Below are 23,067 nucleotides of genomic sequence, written 5' to 3' on the forward strand. Positions count from 1 at the left end.
CTACCACACCCGGCTAATTTTTTGTATTTTTACTAGAGAGGAGGTTTCACCGTGTTAGCTGGATGGTCTTGATCTCTTGACCTTGTGATCCGCCCACCTCGGCCTCCCAAAGTGCTGGGATTACAGGTGTGAGCCACCGGGCCCAGCCTCCAGCTTCTTTTCTTTTGGGGGGAAATGATAACATTACTCTCTCCGCATCCTCTGGTAACTGTCAATTCTCCACAATTTCACAGAGATGACTCCCAGCTGGCCAGTAATCCCACCTGGCTCATCGTCTCATTGCCTTGGGGTGTAATTCATCTAGGTGAAGAAACTTTAAAAAATTTACCTTCCTAATATCCTGGGAACATACCAGACTGTCTCAAGCCCCTCCCTGGTGGGCATAACCCACCATGTACAGAGGGTATTCAGATGTTACCCAGTCATGTTCTCCCCAGCCTGTGCTCACTTACATTTCATGTAGCAGCTGCTTGGGGTTGGCTAGAATTTGTCCCAGAGCAATAATTTACCTGTATTACTTTCTGTACTTTCAAAGAGATGAGTATGTCAACATAGCCAATTATTTCTCTAAGGCTATCCAAACTCAAGTTTGTTCCTTAATCACCAATACAGGCTTCAGAGAGTGAGAACCACTTGAGATAGGGATAAAGCATCTTATTCTAGCACTATAGCTACATGAAAACACAGGATTACCCCCACCCCAAATGTGTCCATTACTCCAGCGATTCCTCAACTATTCTTCACACATAATCTTTTATACTAAAGAAGATGGGAGAACATATTTGGCAGAAAAGCAAGCACGGCAAAATGAGAGACAGATGTTGGTCCAGTCAGTGTGATGAAACCACCTCAACTGCACTGGAGGTACAGGAGATCCTCAGAATCTCACACCCCCTCTGTCAATTTTGATGAAGTTAAAATATGTGGTAGTAGCAGCAGAGCTGCTGACAAACATTTGTTACATAATCCTCAAAGAATCACCACTGCTTTTCAGAACTGGAGAAGAACCAATGAATGCTGTGTACATCCTACATAAAGAGCCAAGGATGATCTCAGAAAAATTCAATCACTAATCCCACCATATTATTGGCTCCCTACCTCACCTTTCCAAAGGAACATTTTATCTTTCAGCAGAACTCAACTGCCACTACGTATGGTGCAGACTTGCCATCTCAAACTCTAGAATCCCCGAGCCATTGTTATTGCTGCTTGCAAGGGATGATTCCAGCCCATGTGGCTTTCTCCTTTCTATGCTCTTTTATTTTCCTTATTGTCTTTGTTATATTGTTTTGTTCTTTAGTTTTCTTATGTGTACACGAAGGGCACATGAGACATTGTACAGAACAAAACACTGGATTTAGAGATAACAGATCGAGGATCACATCCTGGTTCTGATCTTTATTACCTATAACCTTTAGTAAGCCCATTCACTTGTTTGGGCTTACTTCCAATTTCACACTTGTACTACAGAGATGACTACCGTGAGGATCAAATGATGCCATCATGTCAAAACCTTCATAAACTATATAATGAGAAGGATTTTGTTATAATAATTAATGTTCCCACAAACCATGCTCCCTGGTTTCAAAAGTTTGTTTTTTGTTGTTATTTTTATAATTGCCAATCTTCTCTGGCATATAGATATGTAGACAACAGCTCAATAAATAGCTCAGTGATTGATCAGAAGCATCCTTTACCATATAATAATTTAGGGATAAGGCTAATGTTTGCACATAAACTATGAAAAAGGTACATGCTGTACTCAGTTGCAATCTTCTATAAAACAAATACCTGCTGTATCAAGTCTTCAATTTCAGCTTAGTCTATGAATATTCATATAAGCCATGAAAGTTAACACTAAATCTTCAAATCTGAAAATAAATCCTAGTGTGAAAAGAACTTCTAGAACAATGAGTTCTCCATGTTTTCTGTCCAAGTTTATTCTTCAAGTTCTCTGTGCCAGGTCTTGGTTAAGACTGTAGCTAATCAGTTGCCAAGCAGATTGAATTATACTAAATTCTTCAAATAACCAAGACCCACATTCAGAGAGCTTAAATGGGAGTCAGAAAGTCATTCTCAACTTAATCAGGGATTAAAAAAGAAAGATTACACTGGCAAAATCTTAGAAATTTGTGTTACCAGGTCACAAGATCTACCACGAACTGAACTACAAATAATAAACCCCCAAAAGGCTAGCTGCATATATCCAATAGGTGGCATATTCTGCCTTGTGAAGGTGAGCAGAGACAATAAACTACAGGAATGGAAAGAGCAGCATTATTATAGATGCCTAAACATTTGTTACGAATCACTAATGACCCTACAGAGAAGTATCATGGCTCCCAAGAAGTATATTCCAGCTAAGTAAGAACACTAAGAAGTTGGAAGGAGTCAACAGACATACGACCCTGAACGTGCCCAATCTAGTCTGACCTTGGAAGCTAGGCAGGGTGGGTCCAGTTAGTATTTGGATGGGAGATATCAAACAGAAACCACAAAATTATTTACATTCATAAGAGAATGCTCCAAAAGGCCAGGAGCGGTGGCTCACACCTGTAATCTCAGCACTTTGGGAGGCCAAGGCGGGTGGATCATGAGGTCAGGAGTTCAAGAACAGCCTGACCAACATGGTGAAATCCCGTCTCCACTAAAAATACAAAAATTAGCTAGGCGTGATGGCACGTGCCTGTAATTCCAGCTACTCAGGAGGCTGAGGCAGGAGAATCACTTGAACTCGGGAGGCGGAGGTTGCAGTGAGCCGAGATCATGCCATTGCACTCCAGCCTGGGTGACAGAGGGAGACTCCATCTCAAAAAAAAAAAAAAAAAAAGAGAATGCTCCAATGACATAGGAAGAATTAAAAAACTATACAACATGAGCTCCAAAAAGCCAAAGAGAATATAGTTATATAGAAGAATGTGACCCGGGCATGGTGGCTTACGCCTGTAATCCGAGCACTTTGGGAGGCTGAGGTGGGTGGATCTCCTGAGGTCAGGAGTTCGAGGCTAGCCTGACCAACATGGTGAAACCCCATCTCTACTAAAAATACAAAAATTAGCGAAGCGTGATGGCGGGCACCTGTAATCCCAGCTACTTGGGAGGTTGAGGCAGGAGAATCGCTTGAACCCTGGAGGCAGAGGTTGCAGTGAGCCGAGATCACGCCATTGCACTCCAGCCTGGGCAACAAGACTCCATCTCAAAAAAAAAAAAAAAAAAAAAAAAAAAAAAGAATGTGATAATTTACTTTACCAAGTATCAGTTATTACTGCACCTCTTATGTTTGAGAGCAGTACAGAGGAGAGTAATAGTTGGGGGAAGAAGGGTTACAGCATGGATGGGGTCACCATGTATCTGTCAGATGCCTACTAAGTGCTTCATATTGCTTATTTCATTCTGGCAATAAACCTTTAAAAGTATGTATTTCAACCCCATTTTACAGATAATAAAACTAAGCTTCAGAGAGGTCATGCAGCCCAAACTCTGTCTAAATTCAGGGAACTAAGATCTCTACATTAGCAATATCAAATGTATCTTTAAATAATTAAATATTAGAGAGTTTCCTTGGGGGATGGCTCTCATCGGGTTTGAAACAGGCCAGCTCTCCACAAGTCAAGAAGAACCTGTAAATTGAATACCTGACAGGCTGGCTTCCCTTAAGAAAGGACCTGGTTGAAACAGCCATTTGGAACTGGCCAGAACCCAGAGTGATGAAATAGTCATTAAAGGTGGGGATCGAGTGGGCAGCAACTCCAGGCTGAATGTCAGGTCCAAGGAATACAGTGCTGAATGACGAACGTGACTCTCAAGAGAAAAATGAAATCCACAACTTGAAAGAAGCTACATTAACAGAAGAGCCAACAAGAGTTGCCAAAAAGCATTAGGGATGATGTGTGTTAGGTAGAGTCTGCAATGATAGATATTTGAAGTGGATAATAAACTATTGAGGATGAGGGATTGTATGACCTGAGCTAAACACTAGGGAAAAAATGTAGTCCCTCAGACAACACCTGCTAACATTTTGCCTACTTCTGCCCAAAACAATTTCTGCTCTAATTTATAAATCAAGAGAAGCATCAATCAGTAAGATCCAGCTTACATGGCATGAATACAAAGAGGCCATTAATGGTTTCACCAAGTTCATCATTTGGTCTGTGAAAGAAGCAGAAAGTCTAACTGGTATAAAATCCCTGCAGAATATAGGGGTTGAATAGCAATGCTTAATGAAATCATTCAATAGAAAGAGAGGCAAATCAACACGAAGATAGATGAGTTTAGAAAAAAACTATAAGCATAATGCCAAATTTAAGAAATGTTATATAAAACATTGTACATGTTTGATTGTAACAATGTAAAAACATGTACTCAGTGAGAGGAGAGTTGTAGAAAAAAAGATACTAAGATTTACAGAACACCCCTGTGAGATAGATATCATCTCTACAGATGGCAACTAACAAATGCCAAATGTAGGATTTTTCACCAAAATGGTGTGATTACAAGAAATTTTTAAAGAGTCTTTAATGTTATCACAGAGAATTGTCATTAAAAATTGGGGCAAAAATTTCACCAATATATAATAAAATATCGGAACTAAGAGGATATAATCACAGGTAACGGTTAGAGACAAAACAAATGACTAGCCAGGAACAGCATGTTAATAACTTAGTATTTGACTATCCTGACCACCATGGGATCTCTAAAGACTCTGAATCTTTTTCTCTACTTTTCTTCACGTCATGCACCACATCTGACATCTGATATATTGTACTTGCTTGTGTTTATTTGCAAGCACAATGTAAGCACCAGAGTATAACTAAAATGAAGGTAGAAACTTTTTTTTACTCACTCTTTGTTTTTTTATTTTTTTGAGATGGAGTCTTGCTCTGTCACCATGCTGGAGTGCAGTGGCGCAATCTCAGCTCACTGCAACCTCTGCCTCCCAGGTTCAAGCGATTCTCCTGCCTCACCCTCTTGAGTAGCTGGGACTATAGGTGCATGCTACCACGCCCAGCTAATTTTTGTACTTTTAGTAGAGAGGAGGTTTCACCATGTTGGCCAGGATGGTCTCAATCTCTTGACCTCATGATCTGCCCCGCCTCGGCCTCCAAAAGTGCTGGTATTACAGTCATGAGCCACTGCGCCCAGCCTATTTTAGTCACTCTCAGTTCCCAGGATTCTGGAAAAATACCTGGCACATGGTAGACACTCCGTATTTGTTAAATGAATGAATATATATCAAGTTACGTTAGTGTTGAGCTTAACTCAGAACTAGGCTTAAGACAAGACTGCGCCTTCTGAAAGGTATGTTAGAGTACCAGAAGTACAAAGCTAGGGCTGGGCAGTCATGAACATGGTCAGGGTTTAGCAGAAAACTCCAACCCACCCATTGGCTCAATGTAAGTAGAAAGGCATGCTGCAATATCTGCTTTTTGTCACAGTCAACTTCTCAACACTTGAAAGCTCTACTACTATAAAAAATTAAGATGGAAAATCTATTTCAGTATAACCTGCAAAGGCCCTCAGGAGAAATTTAGAAGAGCTGCAAGTCCAATATGAACAATGGATGGAACTGCAATTAAATCTTGGGGGAGTAGCTTCATCTGTAGATTACGCAGAGCCTAAAATTTTACCCAAAGCAGAAAGATAAAGGACACTGCCTCCATTTAACAATAGGAAATACATGACCTCAGCAATGCAAAAACAAAACAGGGGGCTAAATGTGGGACTTTGCCTGAATTGAGAAATGCAGTGATCTAATATTTCTGCTTATGATTCGACTCATCTGGTTGACAAAAGTACAATTAGTTTTAAATGAGGTGCTGTGCTTCTGTCACTAAAGTTTATATATATACATATGCACATGTAGGTACAATAATTCATTTAGTATTATTTATATTGAAGAATAATCACTTGCCAAATTGGTCAGTCACATTCCACTAATAAATTCATGAATCAGGGCTGTGTTTATACTACTATTATGAATTGTAGTTATTTAAGGTAGACTTCAGGCTCTGCTCCTGGATTATTTATCAGGATGTGAAAATGAGAATACACATGGAACCGTGATAGGCAACTATGAAATTTATGCCAAATGGGAAAACTGAAACCCTACGTATTAATACTTTCTGGCCAGCACCAGTTACATAAACAATTGGTTATCAAATAAACAACTAATGAATAAAAATCTTTTCTTCAAAGATCTACATCTCACAACTCCATCAGCTGAGACTCTTGGGTTGGGGCTGGGCCTAGGGGCTCAGGACACGGAGCTCTCTGTACCAGCTACAGAGTCTGAGCTGATGCTGCTTGGTGATGAGACTAAAGCTTTAAAACTGACAGTGCTTCTGCAACCTCCATTAAAACACCTAAATGTCTTCCCAGGGCTATGAGAATGAAGACCGCCAGTTTTAACAGGACTAAGAGGGCTTTAAATTATTCAGTGGTCTGTCATCTCATCTTACAGCAAATCTTCCTGTGTTCTCAGGCCTTCAGCTACACTGGCCTTCTGCTCTCTTCTTCTTCCACGAACCCCTGGCATATGCTGTTTACTGTGCCTGAAAAGTTCTCCCTTCCACCCCCTCACCAGTTGAACCTCAACTCAAGAATTTTCCTAAGGGCAGCTCATTCTATCATTTGCTCTCACAGCATCATAGAACCCTCCTTTCTAGTGCTTGTCTCATCTGTGAGTTTGCATTTATCTATGAGATGTTTGAGTGCATGTCAGTCTCCCCCACCAGACAGTAAGTACCAAAAGGAAGGGGTCATCCTCTCAATACATCCCAGAACTTAGTACAACTCTTGGGATATACAGTAGGTTTTGCCTTTTGTTTCATATTTCAGACACAGGGTCTCACTGTCCTCCAGGCTGGAGAGCAGTGGCACAATCATAGCTCACTGAAACCTCGAACTCCTGGACTCAAGCGATCCTCCCACCTCAGCCTCCAAGTAGCTGAGATTACAGGCACACACCACCAAGCCCAGGTAAGTTTTTTAACATTTTGTAGGGATGAGGTCTTGCTATGCTGCCCAGGCTGGTGTCAAACTCCTGGCCTCAAGTGATCCTTGTGTCTCGGCCTTCCAAAGTTCTGGGGTTACAGGCATGAGCCACCGTGCATAGCCTATAGCAGTTCTTAAGCATTCGAGGGAAAAAGGAAAGAAGGAATGAATGAATGAAAATTTTAACTCACATATTCAGAGTTATGGTATGGAGTGGAAAAGAGTTCAGATTTTAGGGGAAAAGACAGCATGGTAGACACAAATGAAAACCATTAAGGGGGAGAGCTAACTACAGCACAGGTAATTAGAATCAAAGCAAATTTATTACTGTATCTTCCTCAGTGCCTAAAGCACTACCTTTGCTACTTCTGTTGAAAATTGTGTGCGTGTGTTACCTAATTCTACTTGTCTGTGGTAGATGCTTCTTAGGCTTCTTCTCTCTTTTTAAGTGTTTTGCTCTCCATCTCTCTTCTTTCCTATAGACCTTACTATCTTATTTGGTTTTGGATATTTATCTCATTAGGAATAACAGTTTGTTTCAATCCTAATTATTTGCCCCATCTAGAATCTTACATCCTTCATGCTAAGTCATTTTCTTATTTTCTCAATGGTTAAAAGTTACTGGCAACTTTTCTTAGAATGATATAAGATTTCATTTTTTTTCATTTTGAAAGAGGGCTCCATTGGCATTTCACCACTCTATCAGAAAATGGGCCATGCAGAAGAAACAAACCTTTGACAAGTACACTATAGTACCTACCAAGGCACTGTCCGTTCCAGCCTCGGAATCCTTCTGTGCAGGGAACACACTGGTAAGATCCAAGAGAATTCACACACTGCTCATCTGGACAAGTACTTGGATTCAAACATTCATCAATATCTGAAAAATCAAAAAGGTAGGTTGTGAACATTTTATCAGAATACCAAAGCAAAATCTTACTTTGTGATGAAGGCAGGGAGGGAAAGCATGTTATATCTACATTTCAGTGGGAAAAACAACAATTGGGTAAGTGAGACACTGGGTGTATACTTAAATACATGGCAATAATGCATGGTCAAGCATATCTGGATTAAAATATTTGCATACATTCCAAGGAAGAACCTGGCCCCAATTCTTCAACTAGCAGGACCTGGTCTCTCCACTCTGGGAGTTGGCAGCTCCTTTAGGGCCAATTTCTGGACATGAAACCTTTCAAGTAATAGCACAGCTTTCCAGAAAGAAATACGAGGAATGGGGGGGTGAGTGTGAGGAAGCCATGTATCCACCCAGCTAGACGTTCTCTCTGCAGACATTGGATGCTCTAGGGAAATTCTCTCTTTGGCTTCATGGGCCCAAGAACATCCTAGGTTTGAATAATTTAAAACCTTTCATATGACAGGAATTCCTTGGAGGTCGGGGGAAAAAAAAAAAAAAAAACCCGAGGAGAGAGTGAACTCATCACATACTTCCAAGCCTTTCCAGAAAACATGGTGATATGACCATATGGTAATATTTTCTGGTAAAAATACACCTTACTTTTCATATTCACAGCTAACTGAAGTTATTAATCATCATTCTTTCCAATTTGGGGAGAAAAAAAATCACCTAAAATATGGTTAAGTCTGTGCAAGAGATAACTACTACGACAGCTTGAGGCATTTTTAAGAATTGTCAAACAACAAAATGAGGAAAACGATATAGGAGAGAGTTCAACAGTTTAAAATAGGTGTTAACACCATGGCTTCTAGTTGCATTTGAAATAAGTGTTTTTTCTGAGGTGGATCTTGAATTTATATGAGTGGATTTAATGTTTAAGTATCCCAATACACAATGCATATATGACCTTTAATCGTACTTAAAATATAAACAGATTTTCAGGACACAAACTAGAGAAAGAAAGAAAGAAATATATAACGGGTCCACTAAATATCCATGGGTATTTGATGTCTACATTCTAGTAAATACTTAAAAGTTATCTCCCATTGCATATCGTTAGACATGTGAAAAGATACTTAAAGTGAAAAAGTTGAAGATGATATTAACAAAATAAGCACCAGGTCAGTGTTGTAATTTTTTTTCTATCAGTAAAAATTCTTGCCAATGGCCAATGACACATAGTGGTTTTTTTAGGTCAGATGTTCTGGGACTTCTTGTTCTACAAAAAGATGATGCTTGCCAGTTTCATTTTCCAAATAGCATTACATTCTCCTCTGGATGGGATATTTCCAAAGAATAGAACTACAACTGCTAAATCAGAGAATGTCATTGAGACAGGCTGGTCCAATAAATAAGGTGCAATGTTGAGCAATACAAGATAACGTCCCTGAATTTCTAGCTGCTCTCACCTCTGCTTTTCCTCTCTTCTATAAATTAGGAATTACCTGCCTTGTAATACCTTAACAGAATAAAGTAAGGATGCATGAGATAATGTCTGTAAACTACAACAGACTCCTTGGAGACTGGTGCTATTTGAAAGCAACTTTGTTAGTGACAGCTGAGAAAATCTTCTGTGAGCCAGAAGCCCGGGGACGTTTGGTTCTAGTCCATGATGAAATTTGAAAACAGCCGCGTTGCTTGGCTCCTTCCTCTTTTCAAGACTTTTCATGGGGATAGAATCATATATTATTTACTCAGGGAACCCGAGTCATCTTTCTGCTAAATAATTTTCATATATTGAATATTACAGAATATTCTCCAAGCTTCCAATTTAAGTACATAATTTTCCAATTTCTTTTCTATTCCTTTCCATCCTATTACTTAAGTATCTTATCTTCCCATTCTTGACACGTATGTGGAACTTAAGAATCAGTATTTGGGCCGGGTGCGGTGGCTCACGCCTGTAATCTCAGCACTTTGGGAGGCCAAGGTGGGTGGATCTGGTGGTCAGGAGATCGAGACCATCCTGGCTAACACGGTGAAACCCCATCTCTACTTAAAAAAAAAAAAAAAAATTAGCTGGGCGTGGTGGCGGGGACCTGTAGTCCCAGTTACTCAGGAGGCTGAGGCAGGAGAATGGCATGAACCCAGGAGGCAGAGCTTGCAGTGAGCCGAGACTGTGCCACTGTACTCCAGCTTGGGCGACAGAGCGAGACTCCGTCTCAAAAAATAAATAAATAAATAAATAAATAAATAAATAAATAAAAAGAATCAGTATTTGACTTCTTTGTTGGGGGTTGGGGGATACTGCTCTGCACATAAATGCTTGTCAAATAAACTTACCCTGTTTTTTTAAAGCGCTCCCCGCAACTACAGAGGTACTTGAGATCTATACAAACACAAAAGGAGTCAGGGATGGGGGAGATTTAAAGAAACTATAATTTCCTGAAAACTAACAAAGTGACAGGCATCATACAAGTTCCGGCAACATGAAGTTATTTTCATGAAAACCCGGAAAGTTAACTCCATCGTTCCCATTTTACAGGTGATGTACTACGTTTCGAAGGGGCAAAGTCAATGGCTGCAGGTCAGGAAGTTACTAAGCGTGGGCTTGGTGAGCTGATCCCACACTGCATCTCTACAGCAGAGAGTTCCCTGGAAGAGCAGAGTGGAGACACTTTACACCTGTGCTTGTTCTGTAGCCTCATGACCCTTGGGGAGGGTACAAGGCTCCATTCTGATCCAAGCTGATCAGAGATCCAGCAACATAAAACACTCCCACTTCTCTCTAGATTAGAACCCAAGGGGCGGAGGCAAGACGCCAGCAGGAAAGGCAAGCGTAGGCTGCCAAAAAATGTCTAATTAGCTCTCCCTCCAGGCCTGGGTCATTAGAGCAGTGAAGAAAACCAACATGCAGAAGCCAGGGGACAGCTGAGGGCTGGCTGTGCCAACCTAGTCCATCCTGCCCCAGCTAACAGAGCCCAAATCTATTAGGCTCTGCTGACAGCCAGGTAGGAAACCCCAAGGAACCAGCACCATGCTCTCGCGCCCTCAGAGACCCCATGTTCCTTCACCCTCGTATTTCCATGGCAGGTTTTTAGCAGAAGGTCAGTGTATTTCTTCATGAAAATAATTGCAAAAAAAAAAAAAAAAAAAAGTGCCATAGTGTTTTTTTTGTTTTGTTTTTTGGAGATAGGTTTTGCTCTGTCACCTGGGCTGGAGTGCAGTGGCATGATCTCAGCTCACTGCAACCTCTGCCTCCTAGGTTCAAGTGATTCTTGTGCCTCAGCCTCCCAAGTAGCTGGGATTACAGGCGTGCGCCATCACGTCTGGCTAATTTTTGTATTTTTAGGAGAGAGGGAGTTTCAGCATGTTGGCCAGGCTGGTCTCAAACTCCTGGCCTCAAGTGATCTACCCGCTTCGACCCCCCAAAGCACTGGGATTACAGGCGTGAGCCACTGTGCCTGGCCTCGCCACAGTGGTTTCAAAAAGAACCAGAGCAACTTGGACACAAACATGAACAGAAATATGAAAAGGATAAGAATTGTGGCCACGCTATAAACATTTTTTATAACATTTTTATAATGAGAGAAAACTCATTGCTATGGTCAATAATGAGGAAATTTTATCTAGCACAGTTGGAATCTGACCAAAGTTGGTCAGACCATGCTTCTTAGGGAGTCTGTGAGAAAGTCCCAGAACACATGTAAAAGAAAGCAGTGGAGACAAAGGAATGTGAGTAGGTGAAAAGGTCAAAAACAAAAAATCAACACTGGTTACACCTGCACCATGTTCCCAGATGAATGGTCCGGCCTCTGTAATTAAGTCTGGGTTTGTACTAAACATGATGCAATTAATCATTCTATGGTGATTTCACTCCAAATACCAGAAAGGCAGATACTGAGGTGAAAAGTAATGAGAGCATGAAGATGGAAAATAATCCCAAAAGAGCCACCGAAAGGAGGAGGCAAAGAGCCTGTGAATCCAGGAAGCAGAAAGAGCTTGGATAAACTGGTGTCAAGCATGGAGTGTGGAAGGAAACAAGAACCAGGCAAGGTACCTACCAACCCTGCACGTCACGGTCATGCGTGCTGAACACTCACAGCTGACTCACCCTCACAACGGCCTCTCTGGGTCATGCGGTACCCGCTGTCGCAGTATTCACACCGGAAGGCCCCCACAGTATTGACACAGTGCCCCTCCCCACAGACGTCCGGCCTCAGGCATTCGTCAACATCTACGAGGAGCAGAGAGCATTATTGAGTTTTGTGTTCCAAATATTATTTCAAACCACTCCCGTCTCCCAGCTTAGCTCAAATATAATAACGAAGTAACTGATTTCTTTTCTTTTTCTTCTTTTTTTTTTTTTTGAGATGGAGTTTCGCTCTTGTTGCCCAGGCTGGAGTGTAATGGTGCGATCTCGGCTCACTGCAACCTCCACCTCCCGGGTTCAAGCGATTCTCCTGCATCAGTCTCCTGAGTAGCTGGGATTAGAGGCATTCGCCACCACACCTGGCTAATTCTGTATTTTTAGTAGAGATAGGGTTTCTGCATGTTGGTCAGGCTGGTCTCAAACTCCTGACCTCAGGTTATCTGCCTGCCTTGGCCTCCCAAAGTGCTGGGATTACAGGTATGAGCCACCGCGCCTGGCCAGTAACTGATTTCTGCTTTCCCTTTGATTTGTTTGACACACATCAAAATCATCCAGTTTTGATTCATGCAGGGTGGTCCAAAAGTAACATTTAATGTATCTTGTCTGTGCACATATTTGATACTCTTTCTTCAAAAATGTTAGGGGAAAGAAATCCATTTTTATATCACCGGGGATCTAGCAGATTGCTATCATGGTAAGTGTTTAATAAAAAATTCTGGGTTGTGTGGATAAGCACTGAACTGATAGCCTTAGGGGATCTAAAATCTCAGATCTAAGCATTTGTAATCAGGAAGAACAATGCCGTTACCTATACAGTTAGTCCCCTCCTCACTGGCCATAAATCCTGCTGGGCAAATGCACAGGAAACTTCCCTCAGTGTTTTCACAGCGTCCCTGGGAGCAGAGGTGTTGGACCTGAGTACACTCATCAATATCTGTTAACAAAAATACATATAAAAAACATTAGTTCTGTGTAGCAAGAACTTAGTTTCCCTCTTCTGTAAAATACCATCATACTATTCCCTGAGTACCATCCAACCTTTATAACTAAGGACAACAGCAAAAGGAGACACGATCTTTCTCCTCACGTGCTTGAAGGATTGTTACTGGAAGAGAGAAGCAGCCTACTGTGTGTCACTTCAAAGGCCAAAACTACAAAACCATGACAATGGTGTTTCAAAGAGGCAGATTTCAGGTCAACACAGAAGGATTCTCCCGATAATGAGAGACGTCCAAGCAATGGAATTTGCTGTCAGCAGGGAGTCAGAAATGCCATGAAAGAGACGGATTAGGTCATCTCTGTTGCCTTTCCAACTTAATATTCTAGATTCTAAACGTGATATATACAATGTATGCAAATGACAGGGAAATAGCCATATTATGGAGCAGGTGGTTGTCTCCTTCCCCCTCCCACACACACAGACCAAACAGCAAAATTCACATATATTAAAGTAGTATTAATTAGATATGTGCCTTTGTTGCTTCCCACTGGCCTTATAATTTAGTGCTGAATTTTCTTTTTCTTAAAAAAGAAGAGAAATTAAATTTAGAGTTACATTAAAATGATTTATTTAACTCTATTGCATATCTTTCTGAGATACTTTTTTTTTTCCCCAAAAGGAGCATATATGAGATCCCTAAATTTCTAACTTGACTGACACCTTCAGGCCAGCATATATGGATTTTCAATTTTAAAATCCCTTTAAAAAATCAAATCTTACATACATAAATGAAAGTAATTCTTTACTGCAGTATACATTAATGCTAATTTGTTTTTGCTAAATACATGTTTTTAGGTAGCTGTTTCTGGAATTCATATTTTCTTTACTTTATCCAAAAAGCTTTTAGAAATTATTTCACCTTTATGTAAATGTATTACATTTGGCGAGGTAAACAAATGTTGAACAAAGAGGTAAGAGAATTCCAGTTGTTTAGCAAACCTTTTTTTGAGCTCCCTTAGCTAAGGGATAAACTTTCAAAAAATTAAACCAGTAACATTTTCCCAAAATGGTTAGGTTGGTTTAAGAAAAAACATGTTCTTAATGTGCAAATGTTTGCTATTTAATAATTCAGTCAATCAAAATTGTCTCTTACCCACACATTTCCTCTGTTGTTCACTGAACTTGTAGCCCTCGTAGCATATACAGGTGTATCTCACCGGCAGGTTAATGCAGTGTCCTGCTCCACAGATATCAGGGTTCACAGTACATTCATTGATTTCTTTAAAAGTAAACAAAATAATGTGAAAAAACGCACAGAAATGAACAGATTTCACTGCTACTTGCAAAGCATTAATTTGTGTTTCCTGACCAATTAGCAAATTATTGCCAGCTCTGCATTTAGAAGACAAAGGTGACCTCTGACAGCAAGTATAAATTCATGTGATTACTTTATAATAGATGAGTTAGTCCCATCCAAGGCCATCAATAGTTCCTAGTGAAACCATTTTTAAGATGAACTGAAGTGAGTAGAAACTCAGAAAAAGGCCATGTTGTAAGTTGTAAGAAAATCAATTATTAATAAAACAGTTTCCAAAATGGCCTATTAATGAGTTTCTATTCACTGTAGTTCATCTTAGATGATAGAGTTTGAATCACCAATAGATAAGAGATTTCTTATCTATTGATAAGAAACACATTGTAACTTTCCATTCTTTAGCAGGCCATATTTGAGTTTCAACAAACACATCCAATCTCCTCCAAAATTTCTCATCAGTCCTGTCAAAGACCTCCCACTTCTAAACAAAGAAAAAGTTCTTGGTGTATCTTACTCTTATTTGCCAATTTCAACGTGAACATATTTTATTTCTAGTGGTAAAGTAGAAATCTTTACCCAAATCTTTTCTGTTAAATTCCTCCCTTACTCCCTTACTGAGCCCTATGTAAGACTGGATTCCTCTATATAGCATGTACAGATTAGCTCTGTTCAAGTCCTCAGTCTACTCTCAGTCTACTCACAGACATACACTACAGTGGAGGGAGGGTCTTAGGAGTCCATGGTTAGGTGGAGTCCATTAAAAAAAAAAAAAAAAAACCCAAGGACTCAAAGGGGGCCTTCTGAGATTAATTACTCCCCTAAGATTTTCTGTTTCCAATGACCTTTGTAAGAAGGTATACTGGCCTACTGAAGGTGGCAGAGCTGATGGTTAGAAGCACTGGCTCGAGACAGTGCAGGCACAAATCCTGCTGCCCTTTACGGTTCTGCAATATGGGGCAAGTGACCTCACCATTCTACACCTCACTTTTCTACATGTGTAAAATGGAAATAATCAGAGTTTCAACTTCAAAGTATAAGAATGAAAGATATACCCTAAATAATGCATTTAGCCAATGCCTGGCACATTATATGTGCTCAATAAAAGTTATCCATTATTATTGTTCATACTGAAGTCATTTAAGATTATATTTAAAAACCAATACATTTATACCAGTACTACCTTGGGCTATTATCTGTCATCATATAGTAAACAAGGCTCGAAAGAGAGGCTGGTATGAATGAGGCCAAGAGACCCTCCAAGGTAAATAGTTTGATGCCTCTGAGCATGACAACTTAAGAGCACAGTTTTGTTAGAGAGGTCTGTGGTTTGAATGAGAAGAAAAGCAGGTGGGCTATTCTTGGTAATAACACACTGTCTACTCTGCAGCAAAAGGATGTGGAAAACAGTGCTTTAACAAAGGTTCACTATGGAAATGACCTAAATTGGGGTTGAAGTTGCTCTCCAAAACCAAAACCACATGCTTCATTTTTCATAAAGTATTCACTATGCTGTGACTTTAAGACTACTCATGCAAGTCATTTGAAAAAGGAGCATATGAACTTCAGCATTTTACACAGAGTCACCTGGATGTATGAGAAATGTATGCATACCCCATGTATTTACAAATTACTTATACCTTTTGTGACCCTAGTTATGTTAATTCACTTTCAGGAGAATACATTTGTTTATAGTCAATAGATTATCAAATTATAGGAAGAATAATTCAAAAGGCTAAAAACATGGGTAACTATCGTGATTACCTAAACTGAAGTGACTGGCAATAACACAAAACAATGAATTATACATACAGCATAGCATATAATCATTAGCAAGATAGGAAAATGCTTATTTGTTAAAGAAAACACAGTGGGGCGCAAATCATAACATAGAATATAATTTCCATTACACCACAATACACACAGAAAAGAAGGTTGGAAGGAAGTAGATCTAAGTTTTATGGTTTTTAGGATTAGCATTTTCTTCATTTTTTTTTTGTACTTTTCAAAATTTTTACAATAAGCATGTCTTGGCACTTTCATAATTCAAAAAGTTTTCCTTAAAAATAGCATTTGCATGTAGCTAAAATTTGAAGGTAAAAGGTAATCTTCACCAGGTTATACTCACAGATTTTCAGGTAAGAATTCTCTTCTGTTTATAGGAATTTTTTAGTGAAACATCATGAGATGCACACGACTCTATATTATACATCGAAGCTTCCTTTGCAAGTTACTGGTGTTTAGATTTCTTGGGTTTTTTTCCCTGTGGTTATCGACCTATCTTTATACTCATCTCTGACATTTTCATAAAGCAGAAAGACATGCTGACCATATTTGCCAAAAAAAAAAAAAAAAATTAGAGGGTGAATTAATATACTCAGGGCAAGGGTTCAGAACAAATTAAGAGGCTATAAATCTGGGGTTTTCATGAAAAGCTTGATGAGTAGTCACTAACCCACTCCCACAACACCAATTTGGTGATTACCAAGTATTTGTCACTTGGCAGGGACAGCCTTAGAATGGAACTTCTTTACATGTGTGAACAAGTCTTCAAAAATATGTGATGCTTAATTAAAATGTGATATATTCCTATGCCACAAATTGCCAACATAGCTAAAGTGTTTCTTCTCAACTCAGCTCTGAGCTAGGAGAAATAGTGAAGAATTATAACTCTTTAGTCTTAGGAATAAAATGAATACTAATAACCTTTCCTGCCAATTCAATATCTTAGATAGAAGCTAGGAGGTTGGAATTTGATGAAAAAAAGTTTGATAAAAATCAGTTGATTTTTAGCTGATTACCTCATACATAAGTATACAAAGACGTGGCCTGCAAACGCTGAACTTGTCTGTCAGGATCACGTTACATGTAAGAAAATGTTAGGCTGACACCACTAGAGGGTACTAAGACATACATCAAAGGAAAGAGGGACACTTTCTGAAACATACTTGATTTCTACTTTGTCCCATTTTTACACAAGTGATTAATCAATGTAACTGTCATCAGTTTGACCTCAAGAGATCCCCTCCATCCTTTGCCAGGCAGGATTCCACTCTTTGGTTTTTTTTTTTTTGAGATGAAGTCTCACTCTGTCGCCCAGGCTTCAGTGTGGTGGCGCAACCTCGGCTCACTGCAAGCTCCGCCTCCTGGGTTCATGCCATTCTCCTGCCTCAGCCTCCCAAGTAGCTGAGACTACAGGTGACTGCCACCATGCCCGGCTACATTTTTTGTATTTTTAGTAGAGATGGGGTTTCACCGTGTTAACCAGGATGGTCTCCATCTCTTGACCTCGTGATCCGCCCGCCTCAGCCTCCCAAAGTGCTGGGATTACAGGCGTGAGTCAAGGATTCCACTCTCGTAGGCAGAGAGAAAACAGCCATCACTCCTTCAAAACACCTCTGTCTGCTTTCTATCTACTACTCATCAAAAAGTTGAACATCAGAGGCCAAGTGCAGTGGCTCATATCTGTAACCCGGCAATTTGGGAGGCTGAGGAGGGAGGATTACTTGAGGTGAGGTCAGGAGTTTGAGACTAGCCAGGACAACATGGTGAAACCCTGTCGTCACTAAAAATACTGTCTTTACTAAAAATTAGCCAGGTGTAACAGCGCGTGCCTGTAGTCCCAGCTATTCGGGAGGCTGAGGCAGAAGAATCACTTGAACCCTGAGTGACAGGGTGAGAATCTGTCTCAAAAAAAAAAAAAAAGTTGAATATCAGGTAAAAAAATAAATTACTGGTGCTTACACTTTAAAACGTATAAAACATGTCTCCCCCGCATCTCCCCTGTGTTTTCTCTCCTTTTCTAATAGCTTTTCATTCCTGAGCACATAGACAGTACACAAGTCCTGAGAATGTTGTCTTAAAGAACGGGAAAAGTTTTCTGCATTTTCTGGTTTTTAGGGCAAAGACAAGATATTTTATATTTTTCCTAAGTGGTCACTTACACATCGGCATGCAAACCTTTTCCCACTGAGTAGATCAGTTCATGTAGAAGAGTATGATTCTTTGATCAAACTGTGTCAATATAAACTCTAGAAACTGGGCTCTGATACACCAGAGTCAGGTCTCACACAGACAGCACTCATTTCTTGTGTCAGGGGTATGTATGCTGGTGAATGAGAATGTCTTGTCTTTTTAGCATGTATGGCTTTCTTGGCTCTGCAGAGAAAGGATCAAGGGAGTGCTCCCCACTGGACTCTCTCACATGTCCTTTATAATGCCACCTGGTTCACAGGCCAGCCCTACTCTTCCCTACTATATCTGCTCCCTGAAAACCTCGTCTTCTCCAGGTCAAGGACCTTATTCTATTTATTTTGCTGGAGTCCATCTAGAATATGGAAAAAGAGCCATGACAGAAAGCCAATGATGGAAAACCAAATACTCTATTTATACCAGCAGCAAGGCCAATGGTAGATTTAACAGTGTGGTATCTTTATATTCTAAAATTAATTGAAACAAAGTTTTTAGCAAAATATGAAAATTACTATGCTGATTTTAGCTTTTTTCTTTATCATGGGATTCCCTGAATGAATGAATGAATGAAGTCTGGAAATACTAAAGCATGATGATTTCACATGGAAATAAAAGAGTTTATTTTCTATCAGCATAAAGAGTTTATTGAGGCAATAATGACACTGGTAATATGCTTGAGAGACAAATATTTTTGGGTCAATTCTGAGTTCAGGAAAAGATCTGATAAGCAAATAGTTTTTTAAATGTCTGGGCCATGGTAATTACAGAGGTTTCCACAAGGCAATTAAGTCAGTCAAAGAATAATTTCTGGCCAGTCTGCAAGAGCCATGGAGAAAGTTTGGGAAGACCCAGAGGAAGGCATCAAATGTTAACTCATGGAAAGGTTTACAAAAATGCCCCGGCTTTCTAACTGCCCCACAGTGAGCATAGATTGTCCCACAACAATTGAAACAGATGTTTCCACTTTGTAAATATCTGCCAGAGAAATAAAGGTTTGATTTTTCCAACCTATCCTTTAGCTATTAAGACACTATGCTAAATCAAGAATTTATATGCTGAAACATATAATTCACTTGAAAACAGTATGCCAATAATGTTGCAAGCCACCAAGTCAGCTGTTAAGAGTGGAAAATATCACCCGTATTTCCTGCAGATATGTGGCTCACTTTATAATTATCACATGTCAAAGTGTGTTTGGCTAAATCTGAAAAAGCTACTTCCAATTTCACCATCGTAAAGATATAATCACTAAACAATGTGGAGCTGATGATATTTATTTTAGACTCTTAATGTATTATTCTATCCCTTTCTTCAACCATGGGAGAAACTAACAGTAACAAATAATATTTACCTCCTCTGTGTTTTAGAGACGAAAACACTACTATGCAATATTCCTGAGAGAACTGATGAGACTGCCCCTAAAATCTGTATTTGGCCCCCATATGTAACCGATGGGAACATACACTTTTGATTTAAATTAAATTTGATACAGAACAGTCTTCTTGTGCTAATGCAGATCACTGTGTAATAGTGCAGCTCTAAAGCTGCAAACCATTTCAATTCAAAGACTCTCTATCTATAATGTTCCCCCTATGAATTCTTTCAGAAATATTCTTGTACTACAGAAAGTGGAAGTACCTGCAACTGTTGCATAAAAAAAAAAAAAAATCAGCATCACTTGTTTCCTGGAAGGATACATTCATGCTTCAAACATGTGACAGCAGATGTCAGCCCTGTATTTCTGCCAAACTCAAATGAAGCTTCTAACAAGTTGTGTTTTAAAACTTCCTATAGCAAGGCTACTTTCATTGTTTTTTTAACCAGCTCTGCAGTTCAGTTGAAGCTGAGTAATGTCAATTTGTTACCCTTCACACAGCTACATTTAAATGCTGAAACTGCATTTATCTAGCTGAACTTAACCTCTACAAAGCTAGTTTGAAAGACGTTTGTCCACTTAAGTCAGCCATACTCATTCAAAACTAGAGTTTATCTTCACATTGAAAAATGGAAATGCAGTATTTCCAAAGAACTAGTGAATTACAGTATGTCTTATTGCACCTTTTTCTTTTTAACATTACGATAAACAATTAGAAGATCCCTGCTGTCCAAAACAGTGTATTATTTGCTTGTATGCTTTGCAGCATGAAGCAGTCTCTTATCAGTGTGCTTAATAAAGTGGGTAGATACGTACATCACCTCAGCATGGAGAATAACAATTTTAGCCATGGCCATCAAAAAAAAATCACTATAATTTTGTCACAGGATCCCTGGGGTATCACTTTGCCAGCCAGAACCTCTGTGGCTAATGGCGCCTTTGCCAAAGTTTTCGTTGCACCCACTGAGTTTGTTCTACCCACTCAGCCCAGCAGGCTGTGCTTGGCCTGTGCTGCCAGCCCAGATCCCACACTTGCCAAGGGCAAGCCAGGTGTGGAGCGGTGAGGGGTGTGTGAGTGAGCTAACATGTGGTCCAGCCACTACACACAGCCAGGCATGCCAGCTGCTGTGGCAGGCTGGGCAGCTCCAGGTGCCAGCACAGGTGTAGGATTCATGGGAGGCTGTGGCTGGACCAGACATACTGGTAGTAACTTCTGCTGCAGGCACCAGTGTCTGAAGATGGTGGACACAGTGCTACCTGAAAGCTCGGAGACACCAGAAACCACACAGCACCAAAGAGGCTGTTACAGCCCTGGCTTGGGGAGCCCCTAGGTTTGGGCTCCCCAGAGGGACGCAGCTCTTCTTCCTTTCTCAGCACCCTCAACATGGTGATCAGGGGGGAATGTTTCAGCCCTATTTGTGTCATAGCTCTTTCACTACCACCATTCAGTGGGTTCTGAGTTCTTGTCCCACATCCAGGAAGAATGAGGTACACAGACAACTGGAGGGTGAGCAAGGTGGAGAGGAGCTTCATTGAGTGACATGACAGCTCTCAGGAGACCCATAGTGGGTAGCTCCTTTCTGTAGGCAGGTCATCCCGAAAAGGTGAGGAGACCCAAAGTGGGTAGCTCCTTCTCACAGCTGGTAGTCCTGACATCTGTGTGAGTCTGGCTGAGTCCAGGGTTTTTATGGGCTCAGAATGAAGCAAGTGTATGCTCATAGAAAAACACCATCCGATTGGCCAAACTGTTATCAATGAAGTCTTCACCCTGGACCATAGACTACACCTGGAACTGGCAGCCTGACCTGCAGGCTTCAGGCCATTCCTGGCTTGAAGGTGGGGTTTCACTGGGGAATTACCCCTTTCCACTCAGGAACCTGTCTGCCTCCCTCCATCAACATGTTGTCCACACACCTAGGCTGTTCATGCTGAGGGGCACCTGCAAGCCCACACTGAGCTACCCTCAGCTTCCCCTCAGCCTCCCTTCCATGCTCACTGGTGTCCAATGTCCAGAGGGGGCCGAGGTGGCAGGGGGCTGGTGTGTCAGCGCTGCCCCAAGCACATGCATACCCAGCTGGGTTGCAACAGCACTTGGGCTTGGCCACAACTTTGCTCCACCCTGGAGCAGGCGCTGGCAGTAGGGAGAGGCCAAGGAGTGAGAGCAGGCATTTCTGAGCTAGTGGGGGAAGGGGGGCTTCCTGGCCTCTGAGAGCACAGGGATGTCTGGATCTCAAGCTGCGGCTAGGTGACTGCAGCTGCACCCTGAAGAGCGAGGCTCCTGGCCTACTGACTCACTAAGTGGCCAAAAGCTTAACATATGAGAACATTTCTATTAGAAAGGAACCATAATATGTTTATGAGGAGGGAATATTCTAAAGGAGGCTCCAAACTCTTCCATTTAGCTCCTATAACACACTGCCAAACTTCATCCTGCAGTGGTATCATGAATTCAGTTACAGTTGATGATGTGACCCTTAGTGACATTTTTTTCTGACTCTAAAAATAACTGTTGAGTTTATAAAATACGGAAAATAAAAACACTAAAATAAAACACTTAAATCTCTCAGATCCCACTACAAAAAATAACCACTGCTAATATCTAATGTATTTTCTCCCAGCATTTTCTCAGTGTATATATGTCTTTAAAAAAAAACTGGTATAATACTCTATGTCATTCATTTTTTTATACTTCATCTTAAATTTAGCAATATTGTATGACTACTTCCTGCTATCTTTCAATAAAAATTCTTCAAAAATACTATATTTGGTGGCAACATAATGTTCCAATGTATAGATGTAACATAATTATCTATTTCCCTGTAGTTGGATGTTCAGTGATTTCTATTTATTCTGTATTGTACATTGTCTGTGATAGGTAACCACTCATATAAACTACTACCCACAGCCTCTGGGAACATTATTTCCTTAGACAAGATGTCTTAAAATAGAATTACTAGGTCAAAAGTTCTGAATAGTTCTAAAGTTTTTTATACATATCGCCAGTTTGTGCTTTATACTCTGTGATGGTTAATGTCATGAGTCAACTGGAATGGGCTAAGGGATATCCAGATAGCTGATTACATATTTCTGGGTGTGTCTGTGAGGGTGTTTCTGGAAGAAAATGGCCTTTGAATTGTTAGACTGTGTAAAGATCACCCTCAGCAGCATGGGTGGGTATCCTATCTGTTGGGGGTGGGCCCAAACACAACCAAAAGGCTGAGGAAGGCAATTTGCTCTGCTCCAGCTTGGACATCCATCTTCTCCTGCCCTCAGACACTGGCGTGCCCAGTATCCAGGCCTTCAGACTCATGCTACCAACTCCCCTGCTTCTCAGGCCTTTGGGTTTGCACTGGAACCACAACACCAGGTTTCCTTGGCCTGGAATTTCTCAGCCTTCAGAATGGTGTGAGCCAATCCCTCACAATAAAGCCCTTTCTATATATCTGGATATATCCTGTTGGTTCCG

The 23,067-nt window shown here is 40.5% G+C and overlaps 1 protein-coding gene across 30 annotated transcripts in view; it reads right to left on the reverse strand.

Annotated features, from left to right (window-relative positions):
* The window catches only part of LTBP1 (latent transforming growth factor beta binding protein 1), a 445,837-nt gene that overhangs the window by 112,916 nt on the left and 309,854 nt on the right, over window positions 1-23,067 (reverse strand). For all 30 annotated transcript variants that reach the window (XM_074011979.1, XM_015433801.4, XM_065527196.2 and 27 more), the window contains 4 exons: window positions 14,096-14,221; window positions 12,811-12,936; window positions 11,964-12,086; window positions 7,754-7,873 (listed from right to left, as the gene is read on the reverse strand). In XM_074011979.1, the coding sequence (XP_073868080.1) occupies window positions 7,754-7,873; window positions 11,964-12,086; window positions 12,811-12,936; window positions 14,096-14,221 (495 nt within the window). The remainder of the gene's footprint in view (window positions 1-7,753; window positions 7,874-11,963; window positions 12,087-12,810; window positions 12,937-14,095; window positions 14,222-23,067) is intronic.

The sequence above is a fragment of the Macaca fascicularis genome, chromosome 13, assembly GCF_037993035.2.
Source record: "Macaca fascicularis isolate 582-1 chromosome 13, T2T-MFA8v1.1".
Classification (NCBI taxonomy): Eukaryota; Metazoa; Chordata; class Mammalia; order Primates; family Cercopithecidae; genus Macaca; species Macaca fascicularis.